This window comes from Puma concolor, chromosome C1 (genome assembly GCF_028749965.1).
Source record: "Puma concolor isolate L17-30 chromosome C1, mPumCon1.1.hap2, whole genome shotgun sequence".
NCBI lineage: Eukaryota > Metazoa > Chordata > Mammalia > Carnivora > Felidae > Puma > Puma concolor.
Window position 1 is genome coordinate 222,152,271 of NC_141674.1, and position 23,227 is coordinate 222,175,497.

The 23,227-nt window shown below is 65.1% G+C and overlaps 1 protein-coding gene across 1 annotated transcript in view; it reads left to right on the forward strand.

The window, feature by feature from the left end:
* Positions 1-8,164: 8,164 nt before the first annotated feature.
* Positions 8,165-23,227, forward strand: part of GPC1 (glypican 1) — a 28,189-nt gene continuing 13,126 nt past the window's right edge. The window contains exon 1 of the mRNA XM_086720133.1: positions 8,165-8,602. Within this exon, the coding sequence (XP_086576259.1) occupies positions 8,437-8,602 (166 nt within the window). The 5' untranslated portion in view covers positions 8,165-8,436. The remainder of the gene's footprint in view (positions 8,603-23,227) is intronic.

A 23,227-nucleotide genomic window follows, 5' to 3' on the forward strand; every position in this document is an offset into this window, starting at 1 on the left:
TAACAATCTCAGGGTTCACCCCGCCGCGGAGAGAGTCAGAACATCATTCCTTTTAGTGGCTGAATAATACTCCATTGTGGGGACGGACCCCACTTCACTTACCTTTGCTTTAGGCGACGGGCACTTGGGTCCTTTCCTCTTTGCGACCGCTGTGAATAAAGCTGCTGTGAACATTTGTGTACAAGTGTTTGTCCGGAGCCCTGGTTTCGGTTCTCTGGGTGTGTACGTAGGGGTGGAGAAGCTTCATCAAATGAGCATTCGACGTTTTACTCTTCGGGATCCACCAGCCCGTTTTCCAGAGTGGCCGTCCCGTCCCGTGCCCCCGCCGGCAGTGCCCAGGCGTTCCACGTTGTCCACGTCCTGGCCAGCACTCGCTAGTCTCCCCCCCATTCTAGGCATCCTCGCGGGCATCTCGGCGTGGTTTTGAGTTGCGTTTCCCTCTTTTCACGTGCTTGTTGGCCATTTGCACGTTTTCTTGGGAAAAGTTCCTGTTCGGGTCCTCCGTCCATTCTTGACCTTTTGTTGCTGAGCTGTGAGAGTTCATTATATATCCTGACACGAGGTCTCTATCAGGGATATAATCCGCAGACGGCCTCTCCCGAGCGTGGGCCGTCTATACACTCTCTCGGTGCCCGGAAGTTTTTAATGTCGACAGAGTCCAATTTATCCAGTTTTTTCTTGACTGCCTGTGCCTTGGTGTCGTAGCCAAGAACCTCTCACCAAGTCCAAGGCGGCGAGGAGCCCCCCCAGCGTTTTCTTCTGAGACCTTCATAGTTTTGACTCCTTCCATGTGGGGCTTTGGTCCACTCTGAGTTCATTTTTGTGTGTGGTGTGAGGTAGGGGCCCAGCACCATCTGTCGAAGGACTTTTTGTCATTGAACGGTCTGGGCTCCCTTACTGGGAATCAGTTGGCCACCGACGTATTCGGGTTTATTTCCGTCTTCCTGTGGGTCTGTAAACCTACAGACCAAGGTAAACCTTAGGCCAGCATCGTGCCGTTTTGACTTGTTTCGTAGCTACGCAGTAAGTTCTTAAATTGGGGAGTGTGAGTCCCTCAGTTCTCTTTGTTTGTATAAGATTATTTGGCTAATCAGGGAACAACCTTGTCTTCTGCCCATCTTCCCTGTAAGAAAATGGAGGCAGAGGCAGCAGGAGGCGGAGTGGCCTGCCAGGGTGGCCCAGCCGATCACCAGCACAGGCAGCAGCAAGGCGGGAGGGCAGGCAGGGCGTGGGCCCCAAGGCGGGGAAGGGCACCGTATATGTAGGGCCAGGAGCACCTGCACGCACGGCCTCAGCCTGGTTCCACCCTCACTGGCTGACCCCGCCCCCCGCTCCATGTGCCTCCTTGGAAGGCCCTCCACCTGCCACTGAGCCACCTGATCTGCCTGCAAGGCCAGCCCCCTGAGAGGTTCCCGGGCCGACGCTTCGGGCACAGCGGGCCGGCACCCCCAGCTCCCTCCTCCGGTTCTGTCTCTCCCTGGCCAGACCAGGCTGAGCCCTCGCCTCAGGGGGCCCTCGAGAGGGGTGAGCTGCCCGTCTCTCCCCTTCCAGGGAACACCATTTCCAGACCCTCACGGAAGGGTGGGTGCTCAGAGGGCGCTCAGACCCTCACGGAAGGGTGGGTGCCTCTGGGGAGGGGCCGCTCCACTTCCAGGGCCTGTCCCTCTCCAGCAAGGACCGGCCGTGGCCCTATCCTGCTCCCCTAGAACTGACCCAATGGACTGTGGTCACCAGCCTCTCCTCTGTCACTCAGTTCCTCAGCTCTGTGCCTCCTTCGTCCTTGGCGATGTTCCTGCTGTGCTGTGGGGATGCACAGCTGCCCACGAGCAGTGCCAGGGACCTGAACCTTCCCTCGCCTTCGGCTGCACCCACCCGGCCAGCCCGTCCCCACACTCTCCCCTGCCTCTGAGACCAGCAGCCAGCCCCCCGTCTCGAGAAGACCAGCCCTTCCTCCTGCAGGCCTCCGGGGTCCCACTCCCCAGCTCAGCCCTGTTGCCCCGGGGTGGGGTTGCTGTTGTGGGCCATCAGATGTCCCCTCCCACGCAGCAGGATTTTACTGCCGCACAGAGAAACACACCGGAGGACCTGGTGCTCCCCCTCAGCTGCCAGAGAGGCTGGAATCTTCTCTCAGCCCCACCTGTCGGTGCCTGCCCCCCACGGTCCACGTTGGGATTTGTCCCCATCTGCCGAGGTGGCGAGACCCTGCCCCTTGGACTCTGGCGGGTCCCCCCTGAGCAGAAGTGTCTTCCTTGCAGCCCCTGATTTCCTCCCCATACCCCAGCCCTGCTCTGCCCCAGCCAGCCTCATACAGTCTGGGCGGGTCTGAGTACCACGTGTCCGCACCGGACCCCGGACCCTGACCCAAGACGGGCGTGGAGCCTCCTTGGCCGGGTGCACAGACCCCCGCCCCTGCTCAGGAGCTGCCAACCAAGGCAGGATTTGTTTCTTCTTTAAAATGACAAGTGGGGGGGTGCCTGGGTGGCGCAGTCGGTTAAGCGTCCGACTTCAGCCAGGTCACGATCTCGCGGTCCGTGAGTTCGAGCCCCGCGTCAGGCTCTGGGCTGATGGCTCAGAGCCTGGAGCCTGTTTCCGATTCTGTGTCTTCCTCTCTCTCTGCCCCTCCCCTGTTCATGCTCTGTCTCTCTCTGTCCCAAAAATAAATAAAAAACGTTGAAAAAAAAAATTTAAAATGACAAGTGGAAACCAGGTTTCCAGCCTCGTGGTGGACCCCTGGTCACCACGGTGCCGGGGGGACAGGGCCCAGTGCGTGGGCAGCACCTGTCGTCAACCAGCTCATCCAGAAGTAAGTCCTGCACCAGGCACCTTGAGCTCATCTGCGCCCCGGAATCTGCTCTGTGTCTTGGGCACTGAGCACGCCCTGGGGACAGGCTGGTCCACGCCTTGGGAAGGGTGACAGAGGGACAGTGGAAGTCCTCACCCAGCAGAGTGACTTCCCCGGGAGGTCTCAGGAGTCACATCTGCGTGCACACAAGGCCCTCAGCTCCGAGCCTCTTGAACTGGAAGGAACCTCTCAGGCCTGCCCTAAGATTAGAGGAAGGTTCTGGGGGTAGGCCGGCGACATCCTGGGAAGGGGAAGAGTTTGGGTTAGTTTATTGGACCGGTCCGTTCAGCCGGGGGGGCAGGGAGTGGGCCGGGCCCGGACGCACAGCGGCTAAGGGCCCTCCTGCTCCATCTGCTCCGCGGGCCAAGTCGCTGCGGCTTTTGACTGAAGTTGGCGTTGGAGCAGCCGGCCTGGCCACACAGACTGGAGAGGGAAAAGACTGAGAAGCCCAGGAGGGCAGGGGGGCAGGGAGGGGGGCAGGCCGAAGCCACGAGAGGGAGAGCAGGCAGCCGAGCAGGAAGGCACGGAGCTCGCGGGGCTCCGGCGCCCAAGGGGGCTGCGCACGCGTTTCCGCGCACCGGGCCCCGGGAGCGCTTGGTCCCGACATGTCAGACTGCGCCTGGTGCTCTGTGTCTGGGCTTCCCCTTCCTCCAGGAGCCGGGCCAAGGAGCCAGAGAGAGCAAGGCAGCCCAGGGAAAACCACTCCCAGCCCCAGGCCAGAGCTGAGTGTGTGGGCCCCGTCCTCCAGCTGGGTGTGTGCTCAGACCTGGGAAAGCGCCCCCAGCAGCATCTCCTGGAGGTGCGGCCCGCAGCCCAGAGTGGGTGACCGAGCCTCCTCGCACGGCTGCCCCGCCCCTGGCCTCGGATAAGAAAGGCATGCCCAGACCTCTGGCTGATCAAAGGGCTTGCTGAGCGGAGCACACTGCCAAGGAGCTTCTCCTTGAAGTCCACTGCCCCCAGCAGGGGTTTGGGGAGAGGCGGGGCTGGGCACGGCTAGGACCACCTTTGCAGAATAATGGCACCCATGTTTTCTGTGTCCTGCGAACTCTACCCGGCTCCGGCCCCGAGGGGCAGCCTGCCAGGCGTGGGGAGCAAGGGCGCCCTGTAGCTGAGACTCAGAGCCCAGCTGCTCTGGATTGGGAACCAGGCCTAGGCTGGTGGGGGGGAAGCTTCCCGAATCCCACTGAGCGTGCCGCAGAGCCAGACCGAGGCTGCGTTTCAGACACTCCATACTAGAGCAATCCCCGGGGGTGGTCTTGGGCCCAGGTTCTTTGTAGGACAAGAGAACAAACAGCTTATTGAGCTGACGTGAGAGACTCAAAGCGACTTCCCCAAGTGTCGCCATCAAGAGGCGGGGAGCCATTGTAAGTGGGTGCATCCTCAAGGCAGCAAAGGTCAGAGGGCAGCTCCCTTCCTGTCTCCATGGTTCTGCACAGCCACTCAGAGTCCACCAGCCGAGCTGCTGTCCATTGGAGACCCCGACTGCCGCTGCAGAGAGCCCTGCCTCGCTAAGCCCCTGCCTGGCCCGTGTCACACCCTCTCCGTCAGCCACGCCCTGTGGTACCCACTTCCTCCACCAGGCTGCTGCCCAGGGGTCCCTAGCACCCTCTGCTCTCCCCGGGGCATCGTGACACCTCCCAGGGTCCCAGTAGGTCAGGGTGTCACAGCCCAGCCATCCCCGCCCAGTGGTCTCTGACTGCCAGCAGGACTCAGCTCTTATCGGGGGACACAGCTGGCGGTGACATTCTGAGCAGGCACACGTGAATGGAAGTGACTTTAATTGTTCAGTCTACTTGGAAACTCGCTTTTGGGGGTTGCCAAAAGTCATCACGAGACCCAACAGAAAAAGACCCCCGTTGCTCCCCGGTAGCCGGGGAGCTTCCATCTCTCCGGAGGAAGTGCAGGCCAGCGGTCCGCGGCCCTGAGTCTGAGGTCTGTCCTCTTCTGGGCCATCAGAGCCCCACATGCCGGGACTCCTCCTGGCCAGGGGCGAGAGGCGGGGGGCAGTGGGACCCCGAGAAGCAGTGCCCTCCAGGACTCAGGTCTCTCCTCAAGAAGAGGAAATGTGAGGGGCGCCTGGGTGGCACAGTCGGTTAAGCGTCCGACTTCAGCCAGGTCACGATCTCGCGGTCCGTGAGTTCGAGCCCCGCGTCAGGCTCTGGGCTGATGGCTCAGACCCTGGAGCCTGTTTCTGATTCTGTGTCTCCCTCTCTCTCTGCCCCTCCCCTGTTCATGCTCTGTCTCTCTCTGTCCCCCCCAAAAAAATAAACGTTGAAAAAAAAATTAAAAAAAAAAAAAGAAGAGGAAATGTGGGGGGGCCCACACGCCCCCCCCCAAGCTGACTCTAAATGGTCCCTTTCTTCCCAGCTCCTCACTTGGTGCCACCAAAAGGGCAAACCCAGTGACTGTCACACACCACTGGCTCAGGACCATTTCCCTTCCCACGAGCGCATACACACCTGCTTCACTCCTGCCTTCCTTCCTGCCGTCATGTTTGTGGTCGGGCCAGCTCCCCGAGTCAGGAAGGGCCGGTCCCATCCCAGGGGCTGGGACAAGGGGCACAAACGGAGGACTCTGTCAGCCCCACACCCTCACCCCCGGAGCTCCCTGCGATGACCCCACCCAGTCCCCCTGCTGCTCCCACGCGACCGATGGCTGTCCCACGCGTGGGTGACAGCACGTAGGGGCGCGCAGGGTGAGGCTGGCCTGGCAGGCTCACGTGGTCCTCCCCAGCGTAACCTGGCCCTGCTCCTGCCCCTCCAGGCTGCTGGTGCCACGCTGTGCCCTGTCCTGGCCAACCGGCGTCCCTCATCCTGGGCTGTCCAGGCCCACGGCGGGAAGCAGGGCGGGCTCAACAGAGGCAGCCTGTGTCTCAGGAGCAGGAGGTCTCGGCCGGCACCTGGAGCAGCTGCTCCGGGGCCTACGGCCCGGGTCGGAGCGCTTGTCCGCGCCCAGTACCCGTGTACACAGCCTGTAAAACGTAAGCACGCCCCGTGGGTGGGGGAGCAAGGAAGGCGATGGCAACCAGACGACGCGAGAGAGAAGACGGAAAGGGAGGTGCAGCTGGCCCCCACATCTGGCAGCCTTCAGCAGAGCCACCTCCAGCGGCGACCATCTAGCCGTCCCAGGTCTGCTGCTGCCTCGCCAGCTGCCCTCTGCACGTGCCCTCCGGGCCCCTCGTCATCAAGGCTCTCCGGCAGGTACAGCCCCATCCAGAGCCACGAGGACCGTCCCACTTGCTGACCCCCCGCCCTTGGCCATGTGCCGACCCCAAGGAGGGGCCCTCATCACAGCTCGTCTTGCCCCTGCGGGATGCTGGAGTGATTCGTTGACCTTGCAGGTGGTGGGACTGACCTTGCAGGTGGTGGGAAGGATTTCTCTATGGGATGGAGGAGCCCGGGCAGGGCGGCCCTGGAGACCTGAGCTGTGCGCGCGGTGCACGGACATTTCGGCCACACTGTTGTCTGAAGGCCCGGAAATGCACTGGACACTGACCCCACCCTGAGGAATTTCCCAGCGGTCGGATTAAGAGGTGGCAACAGCGATCACCATAACAACAAGACAGAGAGAGAGCCTCGAGTTTAGGCCCGGGTCCAGGCTCTTGCCTGACCTGGAGGCCAGAGGTGAGCTCCTATAGTGCCCAGTGCCCGGGCCGGTGTTCCTAACCCTATCGGGGGCTGCCTGCCAAGCCGGGCGGGCATGTGGTGTGGAGGGGGAGGTGTCCGGGCAGCTGTGCCAGGGGGAGACAAGAAGGAACAGGCCCGTGTGTCTGTGTGTGCCGTGCGGGGGTCCGTGAGTCACCAACATGATGAGGCAGCAGGTGCGTGGGGAGGGCAGGAGGTCTGCACACTCGGGTCGGGTCCCCAAAGCCTCCCTCTGGTACAATGACTCAGTGTCTCCGGGTGAAGGGAGCAGCCTTCTCTGGGAGGCAGGGCAGGAGACCCCAGGCCCCTTCTCGGGCTGCAGAGCCAACTGCTCCCTTGAGTCCCAAGGGAGGGAGGGCCCCCCACCCCCGCTCACAGCCCACACAGCTGACACCCTGCACACACGGGCTACCGTTCCCTGCAGTGAGGGGAGACCACAGCCCTGAGGCTCTTATTGCCACATGGCAGTTATCTCGGGGTCCTCTGCCAAGGGTACTGACTCGTTTGCCGTCCTCCCATCTCTGCCAGTTAGGTATGTGGGTTCATGGCCTGGGGGCCTGGTGGCCTTGGTGGTCTTTGAGGCCTTTGCCCCAGGGCAGTGGGGAGAGTGGAGGCCAGGGGAGGGGCGCAGCAGCTGGGTTGGAAAGGAACCGGAAGGCCTCCAGATACCAGCGCCCTCAGCTTCCTACCTCCCCTAACACGGACCCTCATCCCCACTCCCCCCTGCAGCTAGGGCACTGCCGGCCCACCCACTCTGACCACCTCGCGTGCTGCCCCACCGGCCTCTCCCATCAAGCTCTCTGGCCTGCCCGCCCTGCTCACCCCCCAGCTACCTGACCTGTTGTTGGCCCCGAACTCATCCCTGCTCCGAGGTTACCCGCCACCGCCCAGTGACCCCAGCCTACAGAGACGTTCTGCTTGGGTCACATTGGATTCTCCAGGACCCACGCGGAGGAGACCAAAACCCGGCTGAGCATGTCCAATAACTAAGTCGTTGGCTGCCTCTCTACAGGGCTGAGAAAGGGTGGGGTCGGGCGTCCCAGCTAGTTTCCGGCGTACGGCCCCCCGCCCCGACCCTCCCCACCAAAATCTCAGGTGTGAGCCGGAGCCGTGGGACAGGCCACTGAGGCGGACGTGGGGGGGCGAGGGGCCGGGACGGCGGTGCAGGCCAGGAGGGGGACGGCGCGCAGAGGGGAAGGCGGCGCTGCGGGAGCGGACACGCGGGCGCGCCGCCAGGGTGCAGGGAGGCAGGGCGGGAGCGAGGGAGGCGAAGGTAGGAGGGATGCCGATTTCGGCTGGGGGGCGGGGAAGCCCCTGATAGGCGCGCGGGAGGCGTGACGTCACGTCCGGCGGGGGAAGCCCTGCCTCAGCACCCCCGCCCCCGCCCCCACAGGTGGTGCCGCCGCCGCCGCCGCCGCCCCGGGCGCTGGGCGTGGGGGACCCGCCCTCGGGGACCCCGTCGCGGCCCCGGCGCTCCCCGGTAGCCCCGCCCTCCCCCCCCCCCCGCGAGCGCCCCGCAGCGCGGCGCGAGCCGGCGGCCCCAGGCCTCGGGGAGCGGGAGGAGCGCCCGGTGCGCCCCGCGCCGCGCCGCTCCCCGCCCCTGCTCGCCCCGCCCGCCCCGCGCGCCCCGCCCCTGCTCGCCCCGCCCCGCCCCGCCCCCGCCCCGGCAGCCGAGGGGCCGGGCCGCCGGCAGGGGAGGCGCCGAGCCGGGACTGCGCGCTCGCCCGCCGCGCTCTGTGCCGCCCGACCGAGCGGCCGGACCTCGCGCCCCGCGCGCCCCGCGCCGCCGGCTTTTGTTGTCGCCGCCTTCTCGGCCGCCGCTGCCTGCGGACCGCGAGCCGCACGCGCCGGGACCTTGGCTCTGCCCTTCGCGGGTGGGGGCTGCGCGGCCCAGGCCGGGATCCGAGAGAGGCGCGGGCGGGCGGGCGGCCGGGGCGCCCCGGCCCCGCCATGGAGCTGCGGGCCCGAGGCTGGTGGCTGCTTTGCGCGGCCGCCGCGCTGGCCGCCTGCGCCCGCGGGGACCCTGCCAGCAAGAGCCGGAGCTGCAGCGAAGTCCGCCAGATCTACGGGGCCAAGGGCTTCAGCCTCAGCGACGTGCCCCAGGCGGAGATCTCGGGTAAGTGAGGGCGCGGCACCCGGGGCCCCGGACCCCGGCGCGCCCGGGTCCCTACTGCGCGCTCCTGCTCTCCCCTGCGTGCCCTGAGCCCGGAGCCGGCCGCCTGCGCCCCCGCCCGTCTGCACCCCCTCGGGCCCTCGCCCCCGAGTGCCGCCCGGGTCTCGTGCGCTCCTCTCGGCCGCCCCCCAGCCGCGAGCACGCACGCCGGCCCCTTCCCCGCGGAGCTGTGCTCGTGGGGCTGTGGCCCGGGCCGTCCCCGGCGGGGAGTCCTACAGGGCCAGAGCTAGGGCTGGGCGTCTTCGGCCATCGGCTCGGCCCAGCGCGGTGGCGGGGCGGGGGGTCCGAGCCCGGGGGCGCGCAGGGCTGACTGCGGGGCCGGCTGTCGGGGCGCAGCTGACGGCGGCCGCGGGCAAGGGACTCCCATTTGTCTGGTCGGGCCTCTCTGGGAGGCGCCGCGGGTCGGGCCTGGGGATTCCTTTGGGGTCCCCAGCAGCGGCAGCCTGGGTGGGTTCAATTACAAGTCCCCCATTCTTGGCGGGAGTGGGCCCCTGCGAGGTAGGGAGTCAGCCGTGCGCCTGGGGGTGGGGGCGAGGCGCTGACCTCTGCCACCTGGAGCCCGAAGCAAGGGCTCCTGCCTGGCGAACTTGGACTCGTGGCTCGCCGGCCTGGCACTCGGGGCCGCCTCTGGCGGGGAGTCGAGCTGCAGGTGGTCGGCGCTTTGGATCCCGCCCAGGGGCCGTTTCTTTTCTTTGTAAAAGCATCGACCCTCCCAGGCATCCTCAGCCCTGCAGCTGCCTGCAGTCCTGCCCACCCCCTCCCTGCCGGCCTCTGAGGAGCTTTGGAGGGTGGGGGGTGGAGTACAATGTCCTAAGGACCACCCAGACCCCCAGGCTCTTCACACTGCAACTGTGTGGGGAACCACACTAGGTCTGTGCAGGGCGCCTGGGACACGGTGGGCAAGCTCAGAGCGGACTAGTTTCTTTTAGGGAAGGGATTTCTCCCAAACTAGGGGGAGAGCTGTGAGTAAGGGTTCTGCTCAGACGGTGACATGGGGGACAGGGAATGACCACAAATACAGGAATTCTGAGTGACAGAGGAGCTTATCCGTGTGCAGTCCATGGCCCTGCCTTGCTGGGGACCGGGAGGGAGGCAGCCGGGTTCTGGCCCCCTGGGCCCCGGGACGGTCAGACACACACAGGGCTGCCTTGAGAGACCCTTGGACATACCTGCCCACCCGGCCACCAAGGCTCTGGAGAGGCCCCCTCTCGATACCCCGGAGCGGGCCTTCCGGCATCTCCCTCTGCTGAGAGTTCCTGTCTGTGTCAGGCCTGCCTCTCCGGCGGGCCGGGTTTGCCGGGCTCCCTGGCTGCACAGGGCCCTCTGCAGTTGGGCTCGCCCTCTGCTCCACCACTGCCCCTCCTCCCACACAAACAGGAGAACTTTGGCCTGGGTGTCCCCAGCCTTCCCTCTGGATCCCACCCCAGACGCCCCCACTCAGCCCCCGATCTTGGCTGGAAGCCTCTGCCTGTGCCTCTTCTCCGTGTACTCACTCCCGCTCGGCCACTGTGACCTCAGGGGCCATCCTAAACTTGCTCAAACCCACAGGCCTCTGTCTCGGTGAGGCCAAGAGGCCAGGAGGCCGAGTTTGGGCAGTTGCCAAGGGGTGGGAGAGAATGGGGCAAACTGGGGAAGCTGGGGAAGGGCGGAGGCTGGGCTGGGGCCCAGCTCCTGCTCCCCTCGGGTTGGGGGAGGCAGTCGATCAGGGGCCCCGGACGATCAAAGTGCATTGCAGTCTCTGTGTGTGATGGGTGGAGACGGGGTGCTGGCTGTCCGGCTGGGGGGCAGTGGCTACCCAGCAGCTGTCCCAGCGTCGTGCTGGCCAGGGCTTGGGTGCCACCCTCCTCCGGGCCTGGAATGCCAGGGGCCGCGCTCTCTGCCGGCGCCCCCTCTGCGGGCGCCCCTCAGCTCCTCCGTCCTAGCGCGAGGGCTTCTTCAGAGGGGCCACCTCCCTTCAGCCTGTGGCTGAAGCCCCCATGAACGCTGGGACGTTGGAGGGCCCTGCAGGGCCCAGGCGCCCAGACGGTGCCAGCGCCACGTGGAGCAGAGGATACAGGGTGACCTCCCAGGGCAGCGGCGGGCCGTCCCCTCCTGTTGCCGCGGGGCCTGGCCTCCGTGGACCAGGCGCCCCCTGGCGGCCTCACACAGCACGCGCCTCTGGGGAAACCCTGTCTGCTTCTCCTCTCCTGCAGGCCTGGCGGCCAGACTTCTCTAGCGTGGGGACCTGGGGTCCCCGCCTGTGGAGAGAGAGCCCCCCCTGACTCAGCCGGCCCTGACCGGGTGGAGTGGTTGGAAAGCAGGGAGGTGTTTACGGCCTCTGCCCAAGGGACCTTAGAAATGACGGTGAGCTCGTGAGAGTGGGGAGTGTCAGGCCACATAAGATTCCAGTTCGTGACTTCGTGTGATTCTTTTGGATGGCCGTGCCCGGCAGTTGGTGATGACAGCTGTTGTCATTTTACAGGTGAGGAAGCGGGCCTGGGGAGGCAGCAGCTGGGTAAGGCCGTGGGGGCCACAAAGCCCAGGGAACCCTCCCGAAGGCCAGAAGGCAACAGAGAAAGTGAGGGATCCCTCTGCCGGGAGCCAGTGCCGGGGACGTGCAGTGCCCCGTGCTGAATCACACATGCCCGCTGGAGCCCGCAGGCTTTCTGCCTCTGCCTGCGAGGTCGCTCCTGGCCCCCAGCTGTCTTCCCAGCACCTGCCTGGCTTCCTGGCACTCCAGTGACATGCCTTGTACTGCTCTGACCCTTCGCTGGGGTGCTGGGGACAGGGGCCCCTCCTGTCACATCTGTGTTGTAGCCACAGAAGCTGGCCCCGTTCCCGGCACCAAGTAGGTCCTCGGTCCACATTGCTGGGGACGCACCTGTGCCCTGCTCTGTGCCGGGCCATGGAGGGTGGGCAGGGAGAGACGAAGGGCCTGGGCAGAGGAGGAGGGGTCTAGAGGTCCAGCGCTGGGGGTTGGAGGTTAGAGGGGGCCGTCAGTGCAGTGAGAACCGGTTGATGTCCCCTCTGGCCTGGGGTTGAGCCTACCTGCCGGCAAGGGGGGGGACAGCGTACCCTGGAGCTCACACCAAGGACCACCCCCCGGGCCCATCGGCAGAAACCGTTGCTTCCGTGTGCCGGCTCTGACCCCCGACGCCTGTTGGGTGGTGAGAGACTCTGGGGGAGGGTCCTCAGAAGCCCGCATCCCAGAAAGGGCTGTCCTGGCTGGACCCAGTATCTGTCCATCACCTGTGGCCTATAGGGCTCTCACAGGCCACATGGCACACGGCCTGGCCCCAGACCACGGGGTTCTGTGTACCCTGCCCTGTTCAGAAGGCCAAAACACCCCGTGTGCCTGGCCCGGGTCCCCAGGTGGTCCTCAGCCCCTGGTTGTGCTACGGCTCCGTCCCTCTGCCGTTTGAGGACCTATGGTTTCATCATCCCCAGCCTGAGATGACGGGGGGAGGCGTGTGATGGGAAGGCCCGAGGGAGCCAGGACTCGACGGGGCCAGCTGCATGATGCAACGGCCTGAGCCCCCTGCTGGACACGCTGCGGTGTTCCTGCGAGAGGAGCAACATCCTCCCTGGGCCTTACTTCAAATGTCAGTCCTGCTGCGCAAGCCTCCCGCGCCACGCGGCCCCTGGTTTTCACGCACAACACTGGGAATGGTCACGACCGCCCCTGAAGGTGCCCAGGAAGGGATGTGCTGGCACCGTGCACTGTGTGGCTGGCCCCGGCCCACGTTCTCCCCCTGCCCCTGCCCTGGGGTCTTTGCAGGCCCACGCAGACCCCTCGGGCAGTAGCGTCTTGAGACCCCTTAACGTGACCCCGACTCGGTGCACATCTTTTCGCGTTACTGTCTGTTTGATGCCTCGGGTGAGGAAGGGTTTTTGTAGACCTGCTTCACAGATGAGTAAACCGAGGCCCAGGGGAGCCACGTAACTTTGCCCAGCACGCGTAGCCCACGTGCAGCTCAAGCTGTGGACCCCAAAGCCTATGGCATTTGCTGCTGCCCAGTCCTGGGCTCCGAGTTTTCTGGAAGGCTTGGAGCCATCCCGGCCTGGAGGCCTGAGATAGGAGCCCGAGGCCCAGGCCCTGGTGGTCCCCCCCACCGCCTTCTCCTGTGGGCTCTCCTGGGCCTGGCTTCCTTTCTAGGCTGGCTTAGAACATCTCTTAACTGGAACTCTTCCCGAGCCTATGACCTGGCCTCCCTCCCTCCGTCAGGACAGGGCCGTGTATACACTGGCCTTCCTCATAGCTGGGCCTTGCCCTCTGCCCGCCCGCCCCCCCCCCCATACCTGTCTGGTGGCGGCCAGCTCTTCCGCAGGCCTTGAGGGCTGTTGCTCCTGCCCGAGGAGGGCTGTTCCCAGGCACCAGGGGCGTGAATCAGATGAGCCCCAGGTACATGCAGGATGGCCTGGCTGTGTGTTCCTGGCCATTGCAAGAAACCCCCGGCGTGTCCCCAGCACCGTGCTGGGCCAAGTCCCCCAGGACTCACGGACAAGTGCTTCTCCAGGGGTGAGAGCCTAGGGGACGAGGCAGGTCGGCCCGGCTCCGTGCAGGCACTAATTAAGGAACAGTGTAAGTCTGAGGTTGACAGACGGTGGCCCAGCCTCTTGGGAGAGGGACTGGGGACACGTCGGCCAGGCAGCAGGCTGGGTTCAGAACCGGGAGGAGAGCCCGGTTGTGTGGGGGTGCCCATGATCGTGCCAGGCCATCCACACCCACAGGCACGGGTGTCAGCCTGGCTGGCCCTGGACAGGAGAGGGCCTGCCCCGAGGCCGTTGGGAGTCGGGTCGGGCATGGGACCGGCCTCTGCCGTGCCCAGGCCTGGACGTGCCCAGGCAGCAGGAGCACCTCCCTTGTAAGGCAGACTCTTCTTTCCAAGACCTGCTTAGTTCAGGGTGATTTCAGACCAAGGCTCAGGGCCCCTGTCAGGCGCCTGGAGGACACTGGGCCCTGCTGTCCAGTGCAGCCCCTGCCTATCCAGCGTCTCTGCTGGGGGCCATCCCCGATCACATCTGACCATTAGCAGAGCCCTGTGGGCCCAGGTCACTGCCCACACTGGGGAGAAGACGAGAAGACTCCAGAGCGTGAGGGCTTCAGCCGGAGGCCACCCACCCCGGAGCCCGGCTCCTCGCTGCTAGGGCGGCTGGCAGTCTTTCTTGCTGGTGTTTGTCTAGGAACAGGCCCGGGCAGGTGCCCCTCGCTGCTGGAAGTCTCCTGGGGGCGGGGGTGGCACGGATGGGGATGCTTCCTCCCGCCCCAGGCCTCTCCCCACCTTCCCAGGTGAGGGCACATGGCGGCCAGGTGTGAGGTGAGGGCAGGCGTGGCCTCCCTGCTGGGGGGCAGGACCCAGGCCAAGCCTCCTCGACTGACTTCAGACACTGACTTCAGACGGGCTGTGGATGCCGGGGAGGCTCTGGGTGGGGGGAGTGCAGGGGGAGTGCACACCTGTTCTCCCAGCAGGAGCCCTAGAATCCTGGGTGGGTTTAGGAGCCGCTGGGGGGGGGGGGGTGCGGGCAGGCCAGCCTCGTCCCGTGCCCTCCTCTGCCTGTGGCCTCAGCATCCTCTCCTGCCAGCTCCTAGCTGGGTCGTCTTCTGGTACACACACCCCCTCCTGCCAGGTGGGTCCTCCCCGTGCCCGCCCCTGGCACACGGCTGGCACCGGCCTGGCCAGGCGTCCCCCAAGCACCCACGCTCTGGGGCTTGCCCTGCTTCCCAGGGTTCTCCCCAAGTCTGGGCGGGCCTCGGCAGTAAATACTCCAAGCATCTCCCGTGTGCCAGGCCTGGGCCGGGTGCCGGGGGCGTGTCAGACGCACACGCTGGGCAGCTTATGCAACAGAAGGTTACCGTCTGGCAGTTCTAAGGCCGAAAGTTCGGGATCAAGGTGTGCGGGGCTGGCTCCCTTGGGATCTGGGGGGCAGGACCCGTTCCAGGCCCTGCCGGCTTCCGGCAGCCGCTGGGGGTCCTTGGCCTTTTGGGCCTGAATGTCTCTGGCTTCATGTGGGTTGTCCACATGGGCTCATCTGCCTCCAGGTTTCACCTTCAAAAAGTAAGGACACCTATCAGATTAGGGGCCACCCAACTCCCGTGTGACCTCACCTTCACAGACCCCCTACTCAAATAAGGGCACCTCTGACCTCCTGGGGCCAGGACTGCAGCGGATGAATCAGGTGGCCCAGCCCATCTGCTCCCTGAGACACTTTCCGTCTGGCCGCGGTGGTCCCGAGCCCCGGCTGTTTCGCGACCGTGGCTCCTCGGGACAGGCTTGTGCCTCCACGTGTCCGCCACAGGCTCGGGAGCCCGGCACAGATGCGTACCGAGGCCCTGGTGACAGTGTGGAGGGGTCAGGCCCCTTCCCACCCACAAGCTTCTCCGGGCACGGCCCTGGTGTGGGTGGGCTCAGAGGTCTAGGCCCTGACCCCGCCGGGTCCTTGAGTAGTCTCCAGCCCCCTGTGAGCCTCAACTTCTCCATCTCTGTCCAGGCGGGAGGGTCAGGGGCCACTCCTTTCAGCGTTCGGGGCCTGCTGACCGCTGACCCGCCGACACATCCGGCTTGTGTCACGTCCCAGAAGCGGGGCGGGCGGTGAGGCGGCCTTAAGACCTCCGTGGGGTTGGGGGCACCTGGCTGGGATGGTACTCAGTGACACCAGTGTTCTTTCGACGGGCTCAAGGTCCCCACCTGAGGGGAGGGGGCCCAGCATTCGGGGCAGGTGCTGGAATATGCCTGGGGGAGGGAGGGGGGCCCAGAGGCCAGGAGGGGGCACATGGTTCGGAGACGGGGAGGCAGAAGGTGGCACCGTGGGGCGGCTGTCCCCTGGTACGGTGGCCCAGCTGAGGAAGCTTGCTGCTCACTCGTGCTAAGTGCTCCCTGGGTCCTGGAGGCTTGGCTGGGTGACAGGGCAGCCCCGAGGGGCTCCATCAATCCGGCTCCCTTGCCATCTGTCCTGACCTCAGCCCCCGGAGGCCCAGGGCCCCGCCCACCACCCCTGCTGCGCCTCACAGGGGAGACTGGCCGGTCCGAGCTGGGGACTGGCCCTGTCGGGTGGTGCTGGGTGAGAGCCAGCAGAGCACAGCACGGGGGACTGCGCCGTGAGCCCCAGGGCCCCGCAGTGGACGCGAGGACCAGAAGAGAGGAGGAGAGCTGGCCGGCGGGGGGGCCTGCGGGAACCCCGCTCTGGGCCTCTCCCCGCCCCCCACTAGCACCTGCTGAGGACCGAGGCCCTGCTTCCTTTAGCCCCTCGCGCTGGCTGCCTCCAGTCTCTGGCTTGGAGGTGCTTGCTTCCATGGGTGTCTGCAGGGTGGGTCCGGCCACGTAGCGTGTGGATGAGGAAGCCGGGTCCCAGAAAGGGGTCCCCCGTGCTCAGAGGCCTGTCCCTTGAGGGGTTTCTCCAAATTGCCTCATTGCCTCGGTGTCCGGTGTGGGTACTGGGTAACAGTGCCCACCCTGGGAGGGGGCACTAGGGGGACGTTGTGTGTCCCTGTCCCATAGGTGCTGGGCATGTGGTCCAGAGTGCAAGGGGGAGGTCGGCGGTAGGACGGAGAGCTGGGGCTCGAGGCCCCGGAGCACCCACAGGCACGAGGAGAGAGGGGCCCGGGAAGGGGCCAGGAAACTCTCAGGCCCATGTGAGGCCCAGTTGAGGCCCTCGTGACACTCGACTGCAGGAGCGCCTGGCCAGCCGCCCCCGGGAGGGCCTCCTGAGGTCAGAGCCGGTGCTCCTGACGGCAACAGATGTCCGAGCCCCACTGCCCTGCCCCTTGTGATGAGGAAGGGCTGGCCAGGCCGGGGCAAGGGTCTCCACCTTTCATCCACTGTGTGCTCGCCCTCTGCCAGTTTCTGGAACACAGAGGTGAAAAGCCACGGTCTCTGTCTCCCAGAAGATCAAGGTCTAGTGAGAAACTCCCTTGGGGCCTTCGGACCATCCTGGACTCAGCGGGCCAGAGCCTGCCTACACTGACTGTCCAAGCCTCATCTGCACCCCAGCTGGTCAGTCCTAGGACAGTGGCAGTGCCACCAACACCTGGAGGGTGGACAGCCAGGCCCTGGACAGGTGCACCTGTCCTCTCTGGGGCTCCCTCCCCATCGGCACTGGAATCTGGGGGTTGGTGGCCCGTGCATACCTTCAGACAGTATCCCCAACACTGAGGACCCACTTTCTGAGCCTGCGAGTCCCATCCAGGCCCATCCCTGTGTCTAACGGCATCCTACGTGCCTGGTGCCACATCGAACCATGTGGGCCCCCGTGGTGAGCCACGGGTGACAACCGAGTGTGTCCTTAGGCTCCGGGGCCCCCGACTGCCTGTCCCTGGCTCTGGGGGCCAAGGGAGTATATCCCACCCACCTGTGACCATCTCCAGGCCCTGGGGACAGAGATGATGCCACCCACTGCCTGGGTTGGCTCACGATCACTCACATCTCGTTGTCATGGAGTGTGGGACACAGTGGACCGACAGAGTTATTTTAAAAGGATGAGGCTCTTAATTCCGCTCTGCCGTCCTGACCTCCTCCCCCGGCGTGGCACGGGCTGCCCACACCACGGAGAGTCCGGGCATCTTGGCATCCTGCCCTCAAGTGACCCAGGGACTGGCACGTCCCCATCACTGCGCATTTGGGGGTTTGGGGGACAGGTCAGACACACACAGCTAAAGCCCCATCCCCAGGTCTGGTGTGGTTCCCAAGTAGGAGCTGTGCGCTGGGGGCATTTTCGGTCAGGGCCAGGGACCCTGTGAAGTGCTGGGCACTCTTGAACAGCCAGGAGGTGGCTTCCAGAAATGCCGGTAGCGCCTCATGCGAAGCACCTTGAACCAAAGCTCTGGGCGGGGTGGGACCAGCGGCCGGGAGCACGGGGGAGGGGCACCCTTCTGCATTGGGGCCAGGATGGCCTCGCAGGGGTGGGTGGCGGAGTCGTCTCTGGAGGAGGGCGAACTGTGGCGGACCGACAGGTGTGAAGGCAGGGCGCGGGAGGCCGGGGTCCTCAGCTGGGGTGCATGGCGAGGCCCGGGGAAGGAATTCGGGCAATTGGCGAGCACGGCCGAGGAAGAAATCGCGTTTCTGTTTTTGCTAACCTCTAAGTGGACTTGAGCGTCTCCTGTTACTACGAACGAGGCAGCGGTGGGGTATCTGGGGCGTGGTTGCCGTGGAAGCCGCCGGTGCACTCTGTCCCCTTTCGTTTGCAGCGGGTGGCCGGCAATCCCTCTCACACTCTCCACGACCTTGACGTCTCGGCTGGTTCTAGACCTGCCGTCAGCTCACGCAGAGCGCGCTCCTAGGAGAGCGGGCGAGGCACCACGTCATGCGTGTGCTGTGTGGTTTTCTGAGGACCGTTGCGCCTCGCCTGGCGTCCTTCGTGGTCCTCCGCGTAATTCTTCGACTCGTCAGCGCCCCGGGAAGGGGTCAGCGGGCCTCAGCAGACGGTCCAGCGGGGCCAGTGCTCCGGCCAGTGTATGCACCCAGGAGGGCCTGCAGGGGCTGGGGGTGGGGCCGGACCACGGAGCAGGGGTGTCTACGGGCACCCGGAGGTGACGGGGACATTCAGAGGTGACAGTCTCTCTGCATCACTCAGTGGGTGTTACCTGAGCTCCTCCCGCATGCTGGGGCTGTTCTCCCGCTGAAACGCAGCCACCAGCAGAGCCAGTGGCACGAGGACAGGACGAGCGTCGGTCGTGTCCTGTGAGCTGTGGCTCTGCTGGCCACGGTGACCACGTGTTATGTAGGAAGTCGGAAGTAAAGAGAGCTAACACGTGAATCCAGACATGCGCATGTTGAGGTGAGGTTTGCAGTCACACCGCCGCCCCCCCCCCCCCCCCGCCAGGGCTGTAGAGCAAAGACCCTTCCCAACTGGGGTTCAAGTGCCAGCTCCACATTCACTTGCTGTGTGACCTTGGGCCAATTACTGAACCTCTCTGAGCCTCAGAGGGCTGTTCCATTAAGTGGGGATGGTAGCAGTGCCTGCTGCACGGAGTGTCCGTGGTCATCAGTGCGCCCGTGTGCACAGCCAGAGTCCATGCCGCGGGGCCTGCTGGGGACACGGGCCCTCCGTCTCCAGGTCCTGCCTTCTGGAGGCGCCGTGGGGGAGGGCCCCTGGTGGGAGGCTGAGCAGCCACACGGCCGGGGGTCAGAGATCTAGGCTGGAGGGGAGGATTCTCCCCTTGGTCAGTCCCCCACTTCTGCTTACCGGCCAGTGCTGGGTGTGGCCTCCATGCTCCCGCCCGCTGGCCCTGGTCTCTGGTAGTTGAGCACTGCGGGAAGAGCTGGTCCTGGAGGACAGCCCTCGGTGAGGGAGCACTGCCCCAGCGCTGCGGGAAGAGCTGGTCCTGGAGGACAGCCCTCGGTGAGGGAGCACTGCCCCAGCGCTGCGGGAAGAGCTGGTCCTGGAGGACAGCCCTCGGTGAGGGAGCACTCCCCCAGCGCTGCGGGAAGAGCTGGTCCTGGAGGACAGCCCTCGGTGAGGGAGCACTCCCCCAGCGCTGCGGGAAGAGCTGGTCCTGGAGGACAGCCCTCGGTGAGGGAGCACTCCCCCAGCGCTGCGGGAAGAGCTGGTCCTGGAGGACAGCCCTTGGTGAGGGAGCACTGCCCCAGCATAGGGCCATGCCCACACCTAGGAAGGACTCCGTGTGGCCTTGGAGGGTGGCAGCTGGTGTTTACAAGAGAGCCACAGATGGAGGCACCAGAAGTAACCACAGATCCTGTGTAGAAGTTGGAGGGGGATAGGAGATGGTGCCGGAAGGACCCACACACACCCTCAATCCGTAGCCGGGCCTGGAGTCTGGCAGCCTGCATCGGGGGGGGCCTCTCGTCGCCCGGGTCACGTGGGGCCTTATCAACATCCCCGTGGCCCCTCTCTGGGGACGGGGCTGGTTCTGTCCCCTTGACCATCTGCTCCAGGATTTCCCTGAGCGGGACCATGCCACCCCCCATCCAGGGCTGTGTGCCTGTGTGCCCTCCTGCCTGCTGGGCATGGCTGGACGAGGCCGGGGTTGGGACACTGGGTGCCTAGGGGAGCAGAATTGCCCACCTCCTGAGGGGCCTGGCCCTTCTCTGACGTGCTTCCAGCTTCACCGGACCCTGAGAAACTGATCTGGAGAAGCCAGGGAATAGGATGGTCCCCAACATTCCCACCTGCTCCGCGAACCCAAACAAGATCAGGGCTCCACCTCTGGGGAGCCGGCAGCGGGCAGACGCTGAGCTCACGTGACCCTCTGTGTGCCCAGCGGGGCCTGGTGGGCGCTGCCTCCGGTGGAGGGTTGGCAGGAGCGTCTAGGCAGGTGTCCCACCCCCCAGGTGGAGGCGGCCTGCTGGCCCTGGGGCCCCTGGCCACGGAGAGGATGGCGCAGGCCAATGGAAGTGGCCAGGCCTGGCTCAGCTTCCGGGAGAGGGGTCTCCTCTCCATACGCGGGACTTCCAAGCTGCTGGTGGGCCCCAGGTGCCGCCGTGCTCTTATTTCTTCCCCTTCAGCGAAGACAGGGAGGCACACAAGCCAGTGGCGTGGGGCAGCAGACCTGAGACATTGAGCGAGTCACGGAACGTCTCCCAGCCTCAGTCTGCCCATCTGTAAGATGGGTACGATTCTATGTTCCTGGTACTCAGCCTGCTCTGAGGGGGTTGGGGCTGTGGGTCTGAGGACCTCAGCTGGGGTTGTGCCTGAGTGTTGCAGGGAGGGAACCTGTGTGACTTCAGTCAGGCTTCTGTCCACACCCCACGAAGGGCTGGAAATAAAACTGCAGTATATCTTCTTAAATTGGTAATCCAGATGGCGAAAAAGTTTGTAGTTTAGGTATGTCCTGAATAATTTAAAGTAAAGCGGTGTAAGTTTTTGGTGAAACTACGTGCTAGATGTTTAGCGTACGTACGTTGCAGATAGTGGGGGGCGGGGGGTCTGGCTTTTTTGGTGATAAAATACGCATAAAAAAAGGTTTAGCATTTTAACCATTTTTGTGTACAGGTCAGGGTCATTAAGCACATACGCAGCGTCCACACCATCCGTCTCCAGAATTTTCTCATCTTCCCCCACTGGACCTCTCTCCCCAGTGGACACGGACTCCCCAGCCCCGCCCTGGCCCCGGCGCCCACCCTCCGCTCTGTCACTGTGACTCTGACGACCGTGGGGGCCTCCGCGTACAGGGAGTCACACGGTATTTGTTGCTTCAAGTCTGGTTTCTTTCACTCCGCACGGCGTTGGCAAGGTCGGGTGCCTCCACGTCGTAGCAGGTGTCGCACTTCATTACTTGTTGAGGCTGAATAATATTCCGTCCTGTGGCTCTGCCACGTTTTGTGACCCACCTCTCCGTGGACGGACACGGGCTGTTTTCACCTTGGGCTTGCTGGGCGGCCGGGCGTGCCTGCCCCTGCCCCTGCTTCCGCGTCCCCGTCCTGTTCAGGATGCCCCCCCCACCCCGGGGCTGGCGTGGGGGGAGGTCTCACAGTGGGAGAGGCGGGGGGGGGGGGGGGAGCCGGAGGCCAGCACTGCTCAGCCACTTCCCGCCGAGTGACCGCGGGCATTCATGTCAGCGCCTACACCGCCCGCCGCGGCGAGGGAAAGAGGGGCTGCTGTGCAGATCGCGTCTAACACCTTGCACAGCGAGCAGCGAGTACTCCCGTCTCCCGCGGAGGCCGCCGGGCCTCTGCGAGAACAAGGGCGCCCTTGTGGGGAGCAGACTCGCCCCGAAAACCCCCTCGTGGACGCTGCCCGCTGTCCTGCTGCCTGTGGGAGGGGTCGGGTCAGGAAGGTCTGAGGCCACCACTCTGGGGCCGTGATGGCATGAAGCTGCGTTTCCTTGAATGCCGACACCAAAGAGTCTCTCTGTGCGGTGTCTTCAGGCATATTTGTTTACTGACCCGGGTCCGGCTTGGGTGCTGGGCAGGGAGACAAGAGAAGGGAAGTGGAGGCCCCACCAGCAGGCAGAGTGGCCTTCCTGCCACCAGGGAGGGTGGACTGCCTGTGCTGAGTGGGTGTTGTGCCCCCGGCGGGGGGGGAGGGGGGCCTGGGAACGCTTCCTGGAGGGAGGCCTGAGTTGGCCTTGAAAGAGGGTGGGGCCAGGGGGAAGGGCGCTGGGACCCAGAGTTACTGCAAGTGGCGGGCCACAAGCTGGAGGGGGACTGAGGAGCTGGGATGCCAGGCCGATGGCGCCCGTGACTTTGGACATGGCTACCAGGCTTGGCGGGAAGTGGCTGGGTCAGGGGGCGTCAGCCGAGCCCTCTGCCCCTTCCCATTCTGTCTTTTCAGCCCCAGGATTTATGGGGCCTGAGCTGAGACTGGGCCCGGGTCACTGTGAGCCCCCGTGGGCTCGCTCAGTTGGAGGGTCCTGCCCGATGTTCCAGCCCAGCTAGGAGTTGCCTGGGGGGGGGGGGGGTCCCAGGGGGGAGGATGGGCAGACCTGAGGCGTGTCTTTGCAGGGAACACAGCAGAGAGGGTCCCTGAGCTGTACCCCCTCGTGCTGTTCCAGGTCGTTCCCTGTGGACACTGGAGAGGCCCCCTCAGCTGCCCCAGGCCCCAGGGGAGGGTGGATGGGAGGGCTGTGCAGAGCCTCAGGCATTCACGCCCCACCGATGCCCAGCCGGCTGGCATGCGGATGAGCCCAAGGGGGTGCTCTCCTCAGCTCAGCTTGGGCCAAGCTCGGCCTGATGGGAGAGATTCCGGGGAGCACTTACCCCTGGGCCCCAAGAGAGTGCTGCTCCCTGCCCTGCAGCCAAGACCTGAGGTCTCAGGTGCAGCAGGCACAAACCCAGGGTCCCCTTTATCCCTGACTTGTTCTGAGGTCATAGAGTGAGCTGTGAACCCTGAAGCAACCCAGGGGAGGCCCGTTGGAGAGGGCTCGGTCTCTTGGCCAGAGCTCTGGCCAGACTGATGAGGCCAGGCCCACTGCCTCACCGAGGCGCCCCCAAACCTGGTGCTCACTGGCAGGGTGGCCTGCCCAGGAGGTCCCGAGCAGGAACCGGACGGCACAGAGAGCAGCCTTGTGGTTACCTGGTGAAACCCCCTTCTTCAGGAGTCTTAGGTGTTGTGGCTTTGGTGAGGGGTCTTTGATCAAGCGCTGCCTGCCAGGTAGGTCTCTCCAAGTGCAGGCTGGCCGCGAGGAGGGTGGCCTGAGTGGGTGGTTTTCTCCTGTGGGGTGGCAGCCAGGTGAGGCCAGGGCCAGGGCTCCGGGAAGTACAAGGTATTGGTGAGGGCTGTCCCGGTGTCCTGGGAGGGAAGGGAGAGACACCAGTGTGGGAGGGTGCCCGGGGAGCCTGTGGCCAGGTGGCGTTGGCCAATTCCCAGGGGAAGGAGATCAGCAGTTGGCACACAGGCCCAGGTCGCCTAGCTGAGAGGCTGGAGGCCTGGAGGGGACAGGTAGTGGCTGTGGTGGCTTTGAGGGCCCCAGACAGCAGTGGGGGTCTGGTCGTCGTCAGCAGGAGAGGGGGCTCCCAGGTGGGGAGCTGCCATTCTCCGTCCCCAGGAGAAACCCGACACCCCCATCCCCTCCCTGCCACCCCCCGCCCCCCCAGCCTCAGGTCAGCATCCAGGATGGGCCCCCGCCCCCGGCCCCCGGCTCCCGGCTCCCGAGCGCGCTCCGGGCCTGCGCCTCGGGGCTGTGCTGCGGGGGGA